Here is a 17,921-nt window from a genome sequence, read left to right as displayed (position 1 = left end):
GTGTTAGGACAGGCCAGGAATCCAAAGCTCTGTTCATTCATTTGAGAGATAATAAGCATTACAGTGACTGGGACGATGCCTCCTCAATATTACCCTGTATTTCAATTGTCAGTAGGAACATTATAGTATCTAGTCTCATTAAACATACCGAATCTGTCAACATGAATTTGAGTAACGGCATGTAAAAATTGGACAATTTTGTGATTAACAAGATTTGTAACCAGGTGAAAGGGTTATGATCTGAATACGGTGGACACCTGCTTTCCCTAGGGACTTGATCTCACTCTCCTTTACTGTATACCTGTATGTTAGCCTTGTCAATAATTACTCCTTAGTCTGTACTCATAAGAACATAAGAACATAAGAAAATAAGGAGTCTGCAATAGGCCGGTTGGCCTGTGCATGGCAGCTCCTGTCGAGAGTTACTACCACTCTCTATCATCCATGAATCTATCCAGTCTCCTTTTGAAACTTTCTAGCGTTCCAGCACTTACTACATAGTTGCTAAGCTTGTTCCACTCGTCCATCACCCTATTTATGAACCAGTTCCTTCCTATCTCCCTCCTAAACCTAAACTTATCCAACTTAAATCCGTTGCTTCGAGTCCTATCCTGCTCGGATATTATAAGAACGTTATCTATATCCCCTTTATTGATTCCTTTCACCCACTTAAATACTTCTATCATTTCTCCCCGCACTCTTCGTCTTTCTAGGGAATGCAAGTTTAGTTTCTTTAACCTATCCTGATATGGAAGGTTTCTAAGTCCCGGAATCATTTTCGTCATTCTTCGCTGCACCGACTCTAGTGAATTGATATCCATTCTATAATAAGGGCACCAGAACTGAACCGCATACTCGAGGTGCGGCCTGACTAGCGCAAGATGTAGTTGCAATATGACCTCTGCACTCTTATTACTTAAACTTCTAGATATAAAACCCAATACTGTGTTTGCCTTATTTAGAACATTAACGCACTGTTTTCTAGGCCGTAGGTCCGGGCTTACAAGTACCCCTAGGTCTCTTTCACAAGTCGACTTCTCTAGGTTGATGTTGTTAAGGCTGTATACATTGACAGTATTTGTTCTTCCAATATTAAGTACGCTGCACTTGCTGGTGTTGAATTTCATTTGTCATTTTTCAGACCACCCATGCAGTTTATTTAGATACTCCTGCCCTGAATTAATCTGCCGCCCTATTTTGGTGTCATCCACAAACTTGCTTATGTCACTGCTGATCCCAGTATCTATATCTATATCGTTACTGACCCCTGGGGAACCCCACTGGTTACACGGCCCCACTCAGATTTAACACAATCTACGCTGACCCTCTGCGTTCTATCGGTGAGCCATGATTTTATCCAATTTAAAACTTTGCCCTCGGTACCATGAGCCTTAATTTTTCTCAGAAGCCTCTCATGCGGTACTCTGTCAAATGCTTTGCTAAAGTCTAAGTAAATAACATAGTAATTTTCGTCATTATCTACTACCTCAAAGACTTTCCTAAAAAATGTCAGCAGATTTGTTAGATAAGATTTTCCCTTTGTAAACCCATGTTGAGAGTCGTAGATTAATTTGCTTTTCTTTAAATGCGATTAGATGCTATCTGCTATAATTGATTCAAGAAATTTCCCCACTACTGACGTCAAACTGATCAGCCGGTAATTTGACGCTGATGCTCTGTCTCCCTTTTTGAATATGGGTACTACATTTGCCTGTTTCCACAAATCTGGCAGAACTCCTGTGTCTAATGATTTTGTAAATAAATTTACACTCTTTCAAGACTCGAGGGAAAATTTCATCCGGCCCTGGGGATTTTGTCTTCTTTAGATTATTTATACCCCCTACTATCATCCTCTTTTCTGATTGTGATATTTATTAATTTCTCTTCTTCCTTTCCCCTAAATATCAATTCCACCTCTGGAATTTCCTCGAGAATTTCTTCTGTGAAAACTGATAAGAAGTAGTTGATCAATGCTTTGCTTATTTTTCACTGCCATTTATCACTTCTCCCCTCCCTGACTTTAAAGGCCCAACTTTGTCCTTGACCTTTGTTCTATATACCTGGATAAATCCCTTGGGATTCGCCTTGGATTCTCTTGCTATTTTGATTTCATAGTCTCTCTTTGCTTTCCTTACATTTTTCTTAACATTCCTAGATAGTTCATTATATCTATTTCTGAGATGCTCCTCCCCTCCCTTTAATTTCTTATATATTCCTTTCTTTATTCCTATCTCATGTTTAAGTTTTCTGGTCATCCACCTTGACTCATTCTTATTTGACCTAATTTTTCTGAATGGTATATTTTGTTCTTGTGCTTTATGTAGTATACTAGTGAATATATTATAGTCATGATCAATTGTTTTGTCATCTTTGACCTCACCCCTTCCTACTGGGGACTGACGTGACTGTTCCCAGGTGACCTCACCTAGGTACCTTCTTAACCCCTGATAATCTGCCAACCGAAAGTTTGGGACTCTGACCAAATTGTCATTGTTTTTCGTTTCCCAATTTAGGGTGAACCTGATTTCTCTGTGATCACTGTTTCCTAGTTCTTCCCCTACTGTGATATCTCTGATAATATTTTCTTTATTTGTTAATACTAGGTCTAATATATTGTCACCTCTAGTAGGTTCTGTAATTAGTTGTTTCAAAAAATTGTCCTGTACCGCGTCTAGGAAGTCTTCAGATTTATAGTCACCTACAATGTTGTCCCAGTCAATATTTCTGAAGTTGAAGTCCCCCATAATGCACAGGTTGTTATATTTTGCTGCCCTACTCATTTCCTGTCATATGGACTGAGCTGCTTCTTTCCCAAGACTTGGGGGCCTGTAAATCCCTCCCATAATTAGTTTTTCTCTTCCTTCCGTGATTTCTACCCATACAGACTCGGTTCCTATTTCACCCTTTATTGAATTATTAATACAACATTTTAATGTATCCTTGACGAAGAGTGCGACCCCTCCCCCCTTCCTACCTTCCCTGTCCTTGTGAAAAAGGACATACCTTTCTATGTGGTACTCTGATAAAAAAATTTTGCTCGCCAGATTCATCCAAGTTTCGGTGATTGCTATGACGTCTACATTCTCGGTACATACAACCGCTCTAAGCAAGTCTATTTTATATCTAACGCTCCCACTGTTTGTATAGTATACATTTAAACCTACCCTTCCCTGGTCCTGTTTACCCCTTGTCCTGAGTACCCAATTTTACTTCCCAGGACCAGCTTGTTTTTTGATTCCCACTTACCCGGACCTCTCTCTACTGGCAAAACCCCCCCTTTGGAGTGACAATTTCATGCTCCCGGGATGCAGACAACGTCTTTAACCCCGAACGAGACAAGTGTACTCCGTCACGACTATACAGGTAGTCGTTGCCCTAGAATCGTTGCCAGCTATCAATGAATGCCTAGCTATCAATGAATGCCTAGCTATCAATGAATGCCCTGAAGATGTGAATTACACGAAAGTGCTTGGGAAGTTCGTGTTTTTTGTTCCCTATGTGGTTATTAGCAAATACATGGATCACGTACACCTCCAGTGATTTATTTGTATATATGTATGTATGTATGTATGTTACGACTGACCGCCATGCGTTTCTGTTCTGGGTATAAAATACGTTGGTTCGAATGGTGTGTGGTTGGCTGGGGCAGCTTCGTTCAATACTCGCCCACACCAACTGAGCCCTCGTTTACGTATTAAATTTGTTTTAATGCATTAGCACTTTGTGCATTTATTAATGCCGCAGTTGTTTCTCATGAGATATTGATTGTAGTATGTTTGTATTCAGGTAAGATAGTGGTCTTTAGGGTCATTTAGGAGGTGACGTCGGTGGCAGGCTGGTAAACTGTAGTCAGTCTCGGCACAGCTGTCTTAAGGTGGGTATACCCTCTCTCTTGTGTTTTGGGAGTTGGTATTTGACTATTGAGATTTGTAATTGCTTGATATTGATTTTGTGTGATCTTGTTGGACCTTAAGTCCTTACTCAGCCACTTCCAAAGATCTTGTTATTATTGTTATTTATTTTAATTTGTGAACATATGTCGTGGTGGGAATAAGTTAGTAAATGTTCATATATTTATTGACTTGTTTAGGTTTTGACCTGTTAACTTGACCTTTGTTGGGGAAACTTGGGATTAATAATATAATATATAATACTGATATATTTGAAAGACTTCAGTGATTTGTGTTTATGTAACGATCTACCCTAGGGTCGTAATAATGTATGTATGTATGTATGACGACCTGTGGTGTAATGGTCAGCAAGCTCGCCTCGCAAACGACCGGACCCGGATGCAATCCCAGGGCAGGGTGAAACTTTGAACAAGTTTCTTTAAGACATTTGCCTCTATCTACCCAGCAGTAATTTGGGATCTGGATGTTAATCGATTTGCGGATCGTGTTCCGGGGGTAATGGTTAGCCGGTGCAATTGGAGAGTTGTCCTGTCTTCTCGGGCTATTCCTCGACACTGGGTCATGAACTCATTAAATCAGGGTGTGGTTGTTGTGTTGGCGTCAACTTCTACACCTTAAAACAAATTCATGCCTACGAGGCCTTTGGGCCTGCCACCAACGTTACACAAGATGTATGTGGTGAAATGCGTCTAGTGTGGCAGCATTATTTTAATGTTAAGGTGCAAGTACTGCTTGTTCTTTTCGCTTTCAGCCGCAGCTGGCTAGCCCTCGTGGCGAACAGGGAAGCAATTTGCATACGTTTTCCCCTGCCAGTACACAGCCTCTTCACCACCAAGACTCCTGCTGTGCCTCCTCGTGGCAACATACGGTAACTGGGAGCCTCGTGGGCTCAGGCTAGGCCAGCAGGAGATCTCGGAATGTCAGTGAGCCCCAGAGAGACGGCCCATAGGCCCACTGGCATGTGGACACGTTCTGGTGCCTACCAGCCATTGTCAGCTGCCTTGCAGTTTAACCTTGGTAAGTATAAGGCTAAGGGAGTAAATCCCAAACGAAAAATCTGCAGTTAAGCCCTGCATCAGGCAGACATGCTTACAGAGCTCCAGCAAAACCCCAATGGTGGTGTAGACGGAAGAGGTGACCACCATGAAACCCAACGACTACACCGGCGGATGAACGCAATGCCTGATGCACAGGCTACTAAGGCGAAGCCCAACAAATTGGATTTCTGGCAGCCCACTACAAATCTCCCTCTCCCCAGTCATTGCAACACTTGCACCACTGGATCAGGAAAAAGGAGAGCCAAGATGTGTGGTTGCAGCTTGCGCTTCTACCTCACCACATAAATCAACTCGTGTGCAGCCATCATCCTGCTCATCATACCTCTCATCATCATCAAAACCCCTATACCCCCAAAAAAGTCCTATGCCGATGGACAAGTGGTGATGGAGACAGGCAGAGATGACTATCAGGAGTCTCTAGTCACAACTCTGCACATGGGCGACATAGATAAGATGGTCGTTTATGCACTGGGATCTACACAGCAGTGCAATCCGGTCCTGTCTGTGCGACTGAACATCCCTTTCGAGGAGCCACTCTGCTCACCCCACATGGGGAAGGGGCTAGAAAACGTGCCCTAAGCATAGCCTGTACAACCTCTTAGGGTCGCTGCATGGAATGTTAGGACCCTTCTGGATACTGGGATAAATGAGCGTCCCGAAAAAGAACTGCCCTTGTGGCTAAAAAGCTGGTTGGTTAGGTATAACATCAACATAGCAGCTATTAGTGAGACCCAGCTCCCAGACAAGGGTCAACTTACAGAACGGGGTCTGGCTGTATCTTCTTCTGGAAGGGAAACCCCTTTGCGGAGAGACACCTCATTTATGGAGTTAGCTTTGCCATTCGCCATCGAATCTTACACAGGCTAACGGAAATGCCTGTTGGGATCAATAAGCGCCTTATGACGCTCCAAGTCTAACTGAATCACTCATGTCATGCCTTTTACATCAGTGCATACGCCCCAACACTGGATGGAGATGATGAGATCAAGGAGACCTTTTACGCCGACCTCGACAGAGTACTAACCTTTATCCCCATAGAAGATAAGGTTGTGGTCCTTGGTGACTTCAATGCCAGAATTGGCGGAGATTCTGACATTTGACAGGGAACCATGGACTAGGCAATTGTAATCCCAATGACGTACTCGTCCTCAGCAAGTATGCTGCACACAACCTCGCTATCACCAATATCTTGTTTAGGCAGGCCGACAAGTTCAAGGGTTCTTAGCAACACCCACTATCCAGACACTGGCAACTCATTGACTACATCACTGTCAAAGAAAGAGATCGCCAAGATATCCTCATCACCCGTGCCATGTGTGGCTTAGACCACTGCGACACTGATCATCGGCTCGTCAGAACCAAGATCTCACTTCAGGTCGCCCCAAAACGGCGAAGGCAGCAAGTCTCCAGAAGAGGTTTTAACACTAAGTATCTGGGCTGATAAACAACTCGACAATAAACAACCCAAATCCCAGTGCCGAATGGGATATTCTCGTCACTTTCCTGATAAAAAACCCTGCAGAGAGACCCTTGGCCGGATCGTAAGAATACACCAGGACGGGTTTGATGAAAATGTACTCGTCGATGAAAAACGTGCTGCTTTAATTGACTAGCAGAACAACCCTCAGTCTCGGACCAAAGCTGATACTTTTCGCAAGATGAAAGTGGTGGCCTAGCGGGAACTTCACAATCTAAAGAACGACTGGTTTAAAAATAAAGCATGTGAAACACAAAAATTTGCAGATCAGCACAAATTGCGCGAATTATTCAATTCCGCTAAAGCATTTTATGGGCCAATAACTCATGGCGCAGCCACCCTTCCGCTCATCCGACGGTAATTCCATAATTAAAGACGATGAAGGTTTTGACCACATCAATAAATATTTAATCCGTCCAAAGGCGGGTTTCAATCATCCCCTTCGACTTGCCCGCCACCTGAACGTCCTTAACCAAGGCGTTTACACTATCATTATCCAGGAACAACTACGTTGGACTGGCCATGTTACCCTTATGGACGACATTAGACTGCCAAAGCAGCTACTTTACACTCACCTAATGAATAGTAAACGTAACGCTGGCTGGCAACTGAAAAGGTTTAAGGATAGTCTCAAGACAAACCTGAAAAAGTGCAAAATCGACCCCCTCACCTGGGAGAAGATTACTCCACGCCGTAACGCTTGGAGGATCACCACACAAGAATGTGTCAATACTTTCGAGTTAGCCAGACTGCATAACGAGGCAGAATAGCGCCATCGCCGAAAAGACGTCTGCCGCCACCCGTCCTGCACTTGATGTAGCCTCCCACACGTGCAACATCTGTGATCGACCCTGTCGGTCCCATATCGTCCTCTTTAGTCACCTCAGAACTCACCAACTTAGGCTACATCTTAATAACTCTTATCATTGAATCATAACTGGATGATCGTATGTATGTATGTATGGAGGATACCCCAATCGGCAATCGGATTTCGTTTGCTTGTTGTTGGGTTGTGTATCAGCCCATCCTAGAACTGCTCTCTGAAAGCATCAGTGGTAACTGGATCCCCCAGACGCTTGGTGTTAAAGTCTCTTCTGGAGGTTCGTTGCCTTCTCCATTTTGTGGCCACGTGAAGGGAGAGTTCGGATCGGTCGAGCCAATGATCTGTGTCACAGTGGTCTGAGCCATGCAAGGCACGGGTGATGAGGACATCTCGGCGATCTCTCACTCTGGCAATGATGTAGTCAATGAGATGCCAATGTTTGGGTCGTAGGTGTTGCCAAGAACCCTTGAACTTGTCGGCCTGCCTAAACAAGGTGTTGGTGATAGTGAGATTGTGTTCAGCACACTTGCCTAGGAGCAGTTGGCTCTCGGAATTACATTGCCCACTTCGATTCTCCCTATGGTTCTCTACCATAAGTCACCATCTGCCAACCCTGGCACTGAAGTCCCCTAGGAAACAACCTTATTTTCTCTGGGGAGCAAACTTTGTAAGAAAGTTCGCTGGTAGTGCACGGGGGTAAACATGACCAGATATCCTATGTTTTACAGATGATTGGGCATAAACTGTGGCCCAAAGTACTTCTCGACAGCTACCACTCATTATGTTACCTCTATGATATGTTTCGGTATATTCATTGTAACTTCTACAATTTTTAATAAAACTATAAAGTTGCATACATATTTGGAAAGATGAATTTTTGTTACACCTTTTCTGAAATATATTTCATCATTGAGGCGACGAGTTCTGTGAAAATTTATTTAGAAAAATAAATAGTTTCCCTAATTTTTATATTTCAATTAATTTTCTTCAAAAACGTAAAAAATAACTTTAATTGAAAATTATTTTCCGATAAAACAAATATTTTAGCAGTCATATAGCTTTAAAGTTTTCCAATATGGCGGCTAACGTCGGCGCTAGGTGTCGTAGGAACTTCTGTTTATTGTTCTACATATATGACTCTACATTTGTACCAATTTTCAGCTTTTATCCAATTATTATCATTTTACCTCCAACTTTAGCCTAAAGTTCCTGGTCTATTTATGTCGATCACAAACAAAGTGAGTCCAAGGATAGAGTCTGCGGTACTCCACTGAGAACCTATTCCCATTTTAACACCATATAAAAAATTATAAGATATAAAACTCTTTGTTCGTTTGTTTTATTGTCATACTATAATTACTGCGCTTTAGCAACGAAGGTCTTACAGCACGTAACAAAGTTGGTAATGATTGCAACGGGAAAAATAACCTTAGCCTAACGTAGCCTATCCTAACCTATCCTACCAAACCCCTCCTAGCCTAGCCTGCTTTTTGTTGATATTTGGGAAAAAATATTAAATATTTCTTAATTCATATTTTTATACATCATTATGTCTAACGTTTAAACAATCAGATGTCAAGTATCTTATCAAACAAATAATGTGGAATATTTTAACAAAGAATTAGATATTAAGTGTTAAAACAATCAATTAAGTGTGGTATTATAAGTGATGTAATTGTCGCACAGGTAACTACAGCTGTCTCGTGGCGGAGTTTCACATGCGTCGCGCCATCGGCTTCCACCTGGTACAGAGTTACCTGCCCACGATCCTCATCGTGGTCATCTCGTGGGTCTCCTTCTGGATGGATGTTGACTCCGTCCCAGGCCGAACTACCTTAGGCGTCACCACTCTCCTCACTGTCTCCTCCAAGTCCTCAGGTGAGTCATAAGAACATAAGAACATAAGAAAATAAGGAGTCTGCAATAGGCCGGTTGGCCTGTGCATGGCAGCTCCTGTCGAGAGTTACTACCACTCTCTATCATCCTTGAATCTATCTAGCCTCCTTTTGAAACTTTCCAGAGTTCCCCCACTCACTACAAAGCTGCTAAGCTTGTTCCACTCGTCCACCACCCTATTTGTGAACCAGTTTCTTCCTATCTCCCTCCTAAACCTAAACTTATCCAACTTGAATCCGTTGCGCCACTCTCCTCACTGTCCTCTCCAAGTCCTCAGGTGAGTCCCCACTCTTCTTACTGTCCCCGCTGACTTTCAGAGCCAACAATAATAGTGTATCAATAAATAGGTCGAACCAGTTGTCTGTATTTGTTCTTTTCATTTTGTATTTGGATATAATCTAAATGTTATAGTCATAAAGAAGAGTCTTTAACAATCACCACTATGCAAATTTTTAAAAGTCAACTATGTAGTCCTTTAATGTTATAGCGTCCTCCTTTTTTGTCTTTTCCTGCAGGGATCCAGGCCGGGCTGCCTCAGGTCTCCTACGTCAAGGCCATCGACGTGTGGATGGGCGCCTGCACAGGTACCCTACACTAATTATCTGTTCTTGTAGAGAGGCTCAGATGTATACACTACCCAGGCTCAGGTGTGTACACTACCTAGGCCTGGTGTGTGCACTACCTAGGCTTAGGAGTGTGCACCACCACTTTGGTGTGTACATTATCCAGGTTCTGGTGTGTATATTGGCCAGGTTCAGGTGTGTACTGTAACGCTGTTCACAAGATATGTATGGTGTATGATGAGATAATTATAACGTTTTATTATATGTATGCAGTGATATAAGATATAGTATACGTGTTTACCTCTCAGCCTTTGTGTTCTGCGCGTTATTGGAGTTTACTCTGGTCAACTACCTTTGGCGGCGGCGGCCACAGGTGGAACTGCGACCTCGAGGTGGCTCCAACGGCATCTGCCTGGGTGACAAGTTCTCCCACACACCGAGCTACACCCACAAGTCCACACCCACGCCCAGTCCCGTGGACGCCAAGGGTGTTCCCGATAGTGGTGGGGACGTCTCACCTTGCTCTCCGCTACCTGGGAGCTCCGACTTCGTACGTCCTGTCATTGTTTTTGTGTGACTCAATCTCCTCTACGCTTGTTACTACTTTACTTTGTTGCAGCCAATGTTTTCTGACCTTGTGTCTGTTGAGTAAACACGTATTAATTATTTTAACCAAAGTATTGCCATATATCTGGAGTGTCCATCAAGCAGAGGGAAGAAAAGAGATACGTATTTACTCAGATGAGAAATAAATATCGCACTATAGGTTTCTTAGTACTGTTAAGAGTCTATTTGTATATACTGGTTAGGATTAGTAGAAGGATACACTTGTAGTGAGGATTAAGAACGTATCGATAACAGTAGTGAACTGTATGTAGCCGAGTGGACAGCAGATATCCAATGATTTTTGAGTTAGTGTGAAGCAGCAGGAATAAACCTGATGGATATTTGCGGCCTTGTTGGGGAAAGAGAGTATCATGGCATAACACATACTCTACAGTAGTAATAATGTAAGCATGTATGTGTACTTATTATTAATAATTCCCACAACTGTACATCAAGTGTGGTGGGTGGCCGACAGGGAGACACCACGTCAGTGTGTGTGTGTGTGTGTGTGAGGGGGCTGCTGAAACTCGTGTTAGTTTGTAAAACTTGTAAAACACTGTCTTGTCTTACACACCCTCCTGCCTGGATGTCGTTCCCTATTACCGTACTTAATTATAATGCCCCAGAATTCCTCCCCAATATATATATATATATATATATATATATATATATATATATATATATATATATATATATATATATATATATATATATATATATATATATATATATATATGCAAGTAAATCACTGTAGGTGCGCGTGATCTAGGTATACTGTATGCTGATAACCACAAGGAAAGAAGAAAACACGAAGTTCCCAAGCGCTTTCGTGTAATTCACATCTTCGGGGGTGAGTACAGACTAAGGAGAAGTACAAAACAAGGTGTATATATACAGAGGAGGGTGAGATCAGGTCCACAATGGTCATGTATTAGGTAATGACCCTACTAATGCTCTGTTTGTTCATTTGAGGGATAACAAGCATTGCATTGACTGGGATAATGCCTCCTCAATATTACCTTGTAATTCAATTGACAGTAGGAACATTATAGAATCTATTCTCATTAAACATACCGAAGCAGTCAACATGAATTTGAGTAATGGCATGTACAAACTGGACAATTTTGTAATTAAGAAGATTTGTAACCAGGTGAGAAGGTTGGGTCACCTTACCCTCTGACCTGACTACCGACCGTTACGGTGCTTTTTAAAGATTAGTAGGGTCATTACCTAATACCTGACCATTGTGGACCTGATCTCACCCTCCTCTGTACATATACACCTTGTTTTGTACTTCTCCTTAGTCTGCACTTACCCCTGAAGATGTTAATTACACGAAAGCGCTTGGGAACTTCGTTTTTTCTTCGTTCCTTGTGGTGATCAGCATATATATATATATATATATATATATATATATATATATATATATATATATATATATATATATATATATATATATATATATATATATATATATATATATATATATATATACATAATTTTGTTTTGGTTATGTACACAAAGGATTAGCCGATTAGTTCCCCAGTTTATAACACTTTATGTGTTCCTTAAACGCTTTATGTGTTCCCTTTAACACTTTGTGTGTTCCCCTTTTATGTCTCTCAACAGCACCAAACATAGGAATTATTGTTTGGCTGACTCTGTCCCTCACCACTGTATCTTCCGTACAGAAGCTGGGTGGTATGTCTCCTGGCCAGGACGACAAGGCGCTCGTGTCGGCCAACTTCGCTCGATCCTTCAGCCAGAGCAACAAGATCAGGGCTCGCCAGATCGACGAATACTGCCGTGGGATTTTTCCTCTTCTCTTCGGCCTCTTTAATATCTCCTACTGGTGCTATTACATGCTTTAAACTGACACATGTCGATGGTCTTGTGTTCTCAACCAATTGTAACTCTTATACGTCTCAGTATTATTCAGATATTCTTCCTACTACGCTTATGTTCTGTACCACGGCATAACTAAATGATTGTTTTCAAAAAATCATAAGATTTAGGGACACATTGATACTTGCGACAGCCTAGTGGATACAGTTCAATACTAGCCTGGTGTCGTAAGATTCGCTGCTTCGAGTCCGGGGTATCCCAAGTCCACCAACCTTTGAGTGGGTTCTAACTTTTGTAACTGGGGAGGTGAAGGCCACAGTGCTTCCTTGTGAACTGAAGGCTAAGTATTCAGTGTGCTGTATCCCCTCTGCCCCTAACTTGCCGTCAGGACTATGGGACCCACTTTTCACTCATTCATTATAAAGCACAAAAGAATATTAGAGGTGCACCTTTGGACTGTAATCTCGTACTAATGGCTGTAATTGCTCTCCTTATTACCCAATAACTCGACAGAGTGTGCATCACTTGCACTTTTTCAATAAGAAGGATTCAAATGAACACAAATGAAATACCCTGTTAGATGCAGCAAGTCGCGGCATTTAATTACTGCGCTGTTTTGTACTGTAAGTGATGGATGTAGATTTTCCTGTTCTACTTTTCACTATATATTCCAGTATGAATCTAAATGCAAGTTCATATCACGGCTTTTACATCAGCATATGCCCCTTGTTATGATAGTAACATGTATTCAATGATATGAAAAATAGTCACATGCACCACATGATATGACATGATATGACAGATAGAGCCACATGTGCGCGATGATATGTTACATATTCACAAGTGCTCCATGATGTGACAGAGCTACGTGTGCACCATAAAATGACATAAAGATCTATTAATACTATACTCTATATCACATCATGTATTAGTTGCGTCTGACTCGCCCATAGTGATGTGCGGTTAGTGTCGTGTTGCGTCTCTGGAACAAAGCGTATTGGCATTTGGGCCTTCTTTGTTGAGAGGCGGCAATTGGACAGTGAATGCAAATGAGCACGAAGATCGTCGTAGTGGTGTGAACGTGTTAATCGATGTAGGATTTTTAATGTTATTCGCGATTGAATATTGAAATATTCTCCCTACTCGACTGGAGCTATAGGCGGTGATGATTCAACCATAAAACCGTTGTCATATCTAAGATCTGTCTAGAAAATTTTAATGAGGCGTGTCCGTGGCTGCGACCGACCTTCAAAAGAATGATCAGAGATTGTAGTACTGTACCTTTAGCTAAGACAGTCCATAATGATACAAGTGATCGCGGTGAAACCTGAAAATAAATTCAAGTAAAAAAAAAAATGAGGCAAGCAACATGTATGAGTACCTGGTAGTAACCGAGGCACATTATTGGTGCCACAAACAAAGTTTTTTTCTGTGTTTTCTAAGGGACTGTGATTATGCGCATGATCCACCATACATAGAAAGATACAGTGTACTAAGTGATAGCACATGGAGATACCAACAACTCGTCGAGGAGAACTGGGAAGAAAACAAGAGTCAATAATAGGAAGAAAAAAAAACGAGTTTTCTTGGACAACAACACTGGATGAACGAGGTGCCAGCGAGGTCAGGACCAACAGGACAACTAAGTGACTTTTAAATAATATCATCCTGTCACAGGGGCAAGAGCGCAAACATATCTTAATTCACTTAGATAACAACTAGGAGGTGTAATTTTAGAAGTCATCCCAGCAGGGGGTAAATTACTTCCTCAGAATACAGTGAAAGATTACGAAGGTTAGCATCAGCCCTCACCCCCTCCCTACACACCAGACACGGAGACCTATTGTGGGAATGCAGTTGAATCGTGGGCTATAATAGGTCCTTGACACCATAGCACAAAAGCAATTATCATAGTAATAATAATAATAATAATAAAAATAATTATCATTATTATTAAGCCGATAGTTAGAATTAAATCACATCGTAAACTGAGCTTAAGGCTAAGAAGATTCTTACAGTCTGGAAATCCTCTCTCCGCCGCTAGCTAATCCCGTTTTCAGGATGGCCAATGGCGACAGCTGTCAAGCACTGCGTGTCCCACAGGTGTAAGTATGTAAAAGGAAGAAGACAATTTGTGACAAGACATGCATAGGCGTAGGGAATCAGGGGTTGATGCTCCAGTGTCACCAGATAGTTTGTTCATGTGCAATTACTGCAAGGAGACGACATCTTGGGCAGATTGTGGGCCTGACCGCATCAACGTTTAGGACGTTCCATAATAGGATAAAGTATGAAGGTTGTTGCTGGTATTGCCCTAACTGCATAATTAAAGCAAGTGAGGCTATTGCAGATCATTGCATAGAGAATGAGAAATTTAGAGACGTAATTAGATGAAGCTGGATCCTTGTTGGATTGTCAAACTAGAGCAAGTTGGGAAAGATATCCTCACTAAGACTGAGGAAAACCTGATAAAATTGAAGGAGTAGTTAAAAAGAGATATGCTCAGGTTGGAACAGGGTCACAGAAGGTGACGAAGAGTAATATTGGATCCGAACAGGTCCTGCAGCAGCTCGGGATTCTGTTGGTGAAATGGCAACTAGTATGCCTACTGATATGGGAGAGGAGGAACAACGCGAATGTTCTAAGCGCAGGAACAATATAATAGTGTTTGGAGTCCCTGAGAGTCAGTCGGTCGAAGATGAAGTTTCAGACTATTGGTGCAGAGACTCTGAACCTGTAAGCCCCCCCCTCATGATGTGAGAAGGCTAAGACCGAAGGTAGGAGAATAAACCCGCCCTCTCAGGATCACACTAGTGAGTTAGGGTAAGAATTGGGAAGTTATTCGGCAGGAAAAAATCTTAGAAAGGAACAAAGAATTTTGGGGCATATACATAATTTCTGATTGCACGGTAATGCAGAGGGAGCAGCACAAATAACTCTTGTGGTGCTTGAAGCAGAAGAGGGGGAATTCGATGAGGAACAGGGACGGACGTGCATGGGTTATACACAAGGGGAAAATAGCAATGGCAAAGTATACCAGCAGAGAACCATGGAACAGCAGGACACCCCCACCCGCTTTATTTCCCACCCAGGAGGAAGTGAGCGTCATGTAAGCAATATCACACCCCACAAAATACAATGAATTTAGTAAACGTGGCAGCCACTGAGAAGGGGGGGGGGAGGCCGGAGTCACTACTAAGACCAGAGACGTAACCGAGGACAAATTCCGGCTTGAAAGTCATGTACACTAATACTGACACGATTCTTGGTAAGAGTGCGGAGGTTGAAACCCTACTCAAAGTACATCAACCCGAAATAGTAGGTGTTCTAGAACTGTTGTACAATAACAGGAAAATCGACCCGGAAGAATGTGAGTTCAATATTGACGGATATGACTTCTTTAGGAACCTTTCTCAAGCAATTTGCAAGAGGGGTGTGGTGAGAATGTTGAAAGAGGATGATTTTGAAGAATCAAAGTGGTGTAAAATTAAACTAAAGTGAAGAGACTTGCTCATTTTTGGATGTATCTACGTATCCCCAAACTGTAGCTTGTAAGACCAAAGGAACTTAAGAGCCTTAACTGACGATGCAACGGCGCTCAATCCTATCCACCTCCTTGACATGGGGATTTGAACTATGGCGACATTGACTGGAGAAATAAAACCACGCCAAATGACCTTAATAATACCGCTACCCTTTTTGAGGAAATTCTGAGAGACAATTTTCTATTCCAACATGTTAAAGATCCGACTCAGTACAGACAGGAGCAACCACCCAAACTGCTGGACCTCATCATAACTAACGAGGATGGTATGGTAGCCTAGCTGGAACACCTAGCCTCCGTTGGCACCAGTCCCACAAAATGTTGTCGTTCAGGTTTAACTGTTATTTGGTTTATAACAAAAGCAGGCCAAGGTTCAAATATCACAAGGGAAATTACGACGGTATGAGGGAGAAGATGAGGGGTATTCACTGGTCTGACTCACTAAGATATAAGAACGCAGACACTACGCTGAATATCATAGCCAGAAAAGTGAACAATTTGATCAATAAATACCTGTATACACCCAAGACCGAACCCAGTGAATTCAGGAATACGGGGAGACCTTTACACATGAAGTATGTGGCAGTCGACAAAGTTAAGAAAAACCTCAGAAATTTGAAACGTGGGTTAAGACAAATGATGAGCATGATAGGAGGATGTAAGCCAGATCCAGGAACCAAGCAAAGTCAGAGTGTAGAAGGACCGAAAATGAGTTCCAGAGGCGGATTGCAAGCGAAGTCAAGTCAAACCCAAAGGCGTTTTACCACAACGCAAAGTCGAAATTAAAAACGAGAGAAGGCGTATCGTATCTGAGGCTTGAAGATAGTAGTTAGGCAGATTCTGACCGGGACAAGGAGGAGGAGTTGAGCAAATTCTTTTCCCCTGTGTTCACAAGAGAGGATGCAAACAATCACCCTACGTTGGAGGACAGACGATTTGACACAGTGCTGACCTACATTGTGTTCTCAGATGAGCGTATAATATATAAATTATCAAAGCTAAAGGTTCATAAGAGTCGCGGCTCTGACATGGTGCATCCCAGAGTGTTAAGAGAGTTGTGCAACGAGCTTGTGAGCCTCTGTAGATCTTGTTTTGTAAATGCCTGGACTAGCAAAAGGTCCCCAGTGATTGGAAAATGGCTTATGTGAGTCCTATATTCAAGAGGGGCGATCATCATTCCACGAATAATTATAGACCAGTGAAACTGACCAGCATGGTATGTAAAGTACTAGCGAGCATTATAAAAGATGCCATGATGGAACATCTACTAAGAAACAACCTTGTAAAGGACTACCAACATGGTTTTATGCCGGGATGCTCCTGCTTAACACAATTACTCATGGTCTTGGGTGTTTGGACCCAAATTCTGGAACAAGGCAATATATACCTAGATTTTGTCAAGGCTTTCGACAGCGTATCCCATGAAAGGCTGAGAATTAAACTTGAAGAGTACGGGATTCGGGGAAATGCCTTATCGTGGATCGGAGACTTTTTGCATGATCGCAAGCAGTGTGTGGTGATTAATGGTATGAAATTGCCCTGTGTACCCATGACAAGCGGGGTACCACAGGGCAGTGTACTTGGCCCGTTGTTGTTTGTTTGTTTCATAATTGACATGTCGGAAACTTTACACTCCTACATACAAATGTTTGCGGACGATGCCAAGTTATTCAGGGAAAATAAGAACCTAACAGACTGTGGAGAGCTACAGAAAAATCTGTGAACTTCAAGATTGTCGAAGAAATGGCTGCAAAGATACAATGTCACGAAGTGTAAGAGAATGCAACTGGGTCGTACCAACGGTAAGGAGGTGCATCACATGTCCCAACGAAACGAATAAACTGCATTAATAGAGACCGAATGCAAAAAGGACCTGGGTGTATGTTGACAATGAACTGAAGTTCTTGGGTCATTGTGAGAAAAAGGTGAATCAAGCAACTAAACTAGTAGGTCTAATAAGAAGGTAGCTCAGATATCTAGATGGTCTGTCCCTCGTAACGATCTTCAAGAGTGAGGTGCGTCCCCGCCTGGAGTACTGTCATCCCGTCTGGTCCCCGAGATATGCTAGGGACTGTCAGTTGATTGAAAATGTCCAAAGGAGGGCCACCAGATTGGTGCCTGCACTTCGACACCTCAGTTATCAAGAGAGATTAGATCGCCTGCAACTGTCTAGCTTATACTACAAAGGGACAAGGGAT

The 17,921-nt window shown here is 42.3% G+C and overlaps 1 protein-coding gene across 1 annotated transcript in view; it reads left to right on the top strand.

Annotated features, from left to right (window-relative positions):
- Positions 1-15,680, top strand: part of LOC121871998 (glycine receptor subunit alpha-3-like) — a 184,811-nt gene extending 169,131 nt beyond the window's left edge. Inside the window, exons 7-13 of the mRNA XM_042374619.1 lie at positions 8,956-9,147; positions 9,681-9,749; positions 10,037-10,278; positions 12,026-12,140; positions 14,737-14,862; positions 15,098-15,288; positions 15,453-15,680. Of these exons, the coding sequence (XP_042230553.1) occupies positions 8,956-9,147; positions 9,681-9,749; positions 10,037-10,278; positions 12,026-12,140; positions 14,737-14,862; positions 15,098-15,288; positions 15,453-15,680 (1,163 nt within the window). The remainder of the gene's footprint in view (positions 1-8,955; positions 9,148-9,680; positions 9,750-10,036; positions 10,279-12,025; positions 12,141-14,736; positions 14,863-15,097; positions 15,289-15,452) is intronic.
- The last annotated feature ends 2,241 nt before the right edge of the window (positions 15,681-17,921 follow it).

This window comes from Homarus americanus, unplaced genomic scaffold, assembly GCF_018991925.1.
Source record: "Homarus americanus isolate GMGI-L3 unplaced genomic scaffold, GMGI_Hamer_2.0 scaffold51476, whole genome shotgun sequence".
In the NCBI taxonomy this organism is placed as follows: domain Eukaryota; kingdom Metazoa; phylum Arthropoda; class Malacostraca; order Decapoda; family Nephropidae; genus Homarus; species Homarus americanus.
Note: the sequence above shows the minus strand (reverse complement) of the source record. Positions and strands in the feature narration are given on the sequence as shown.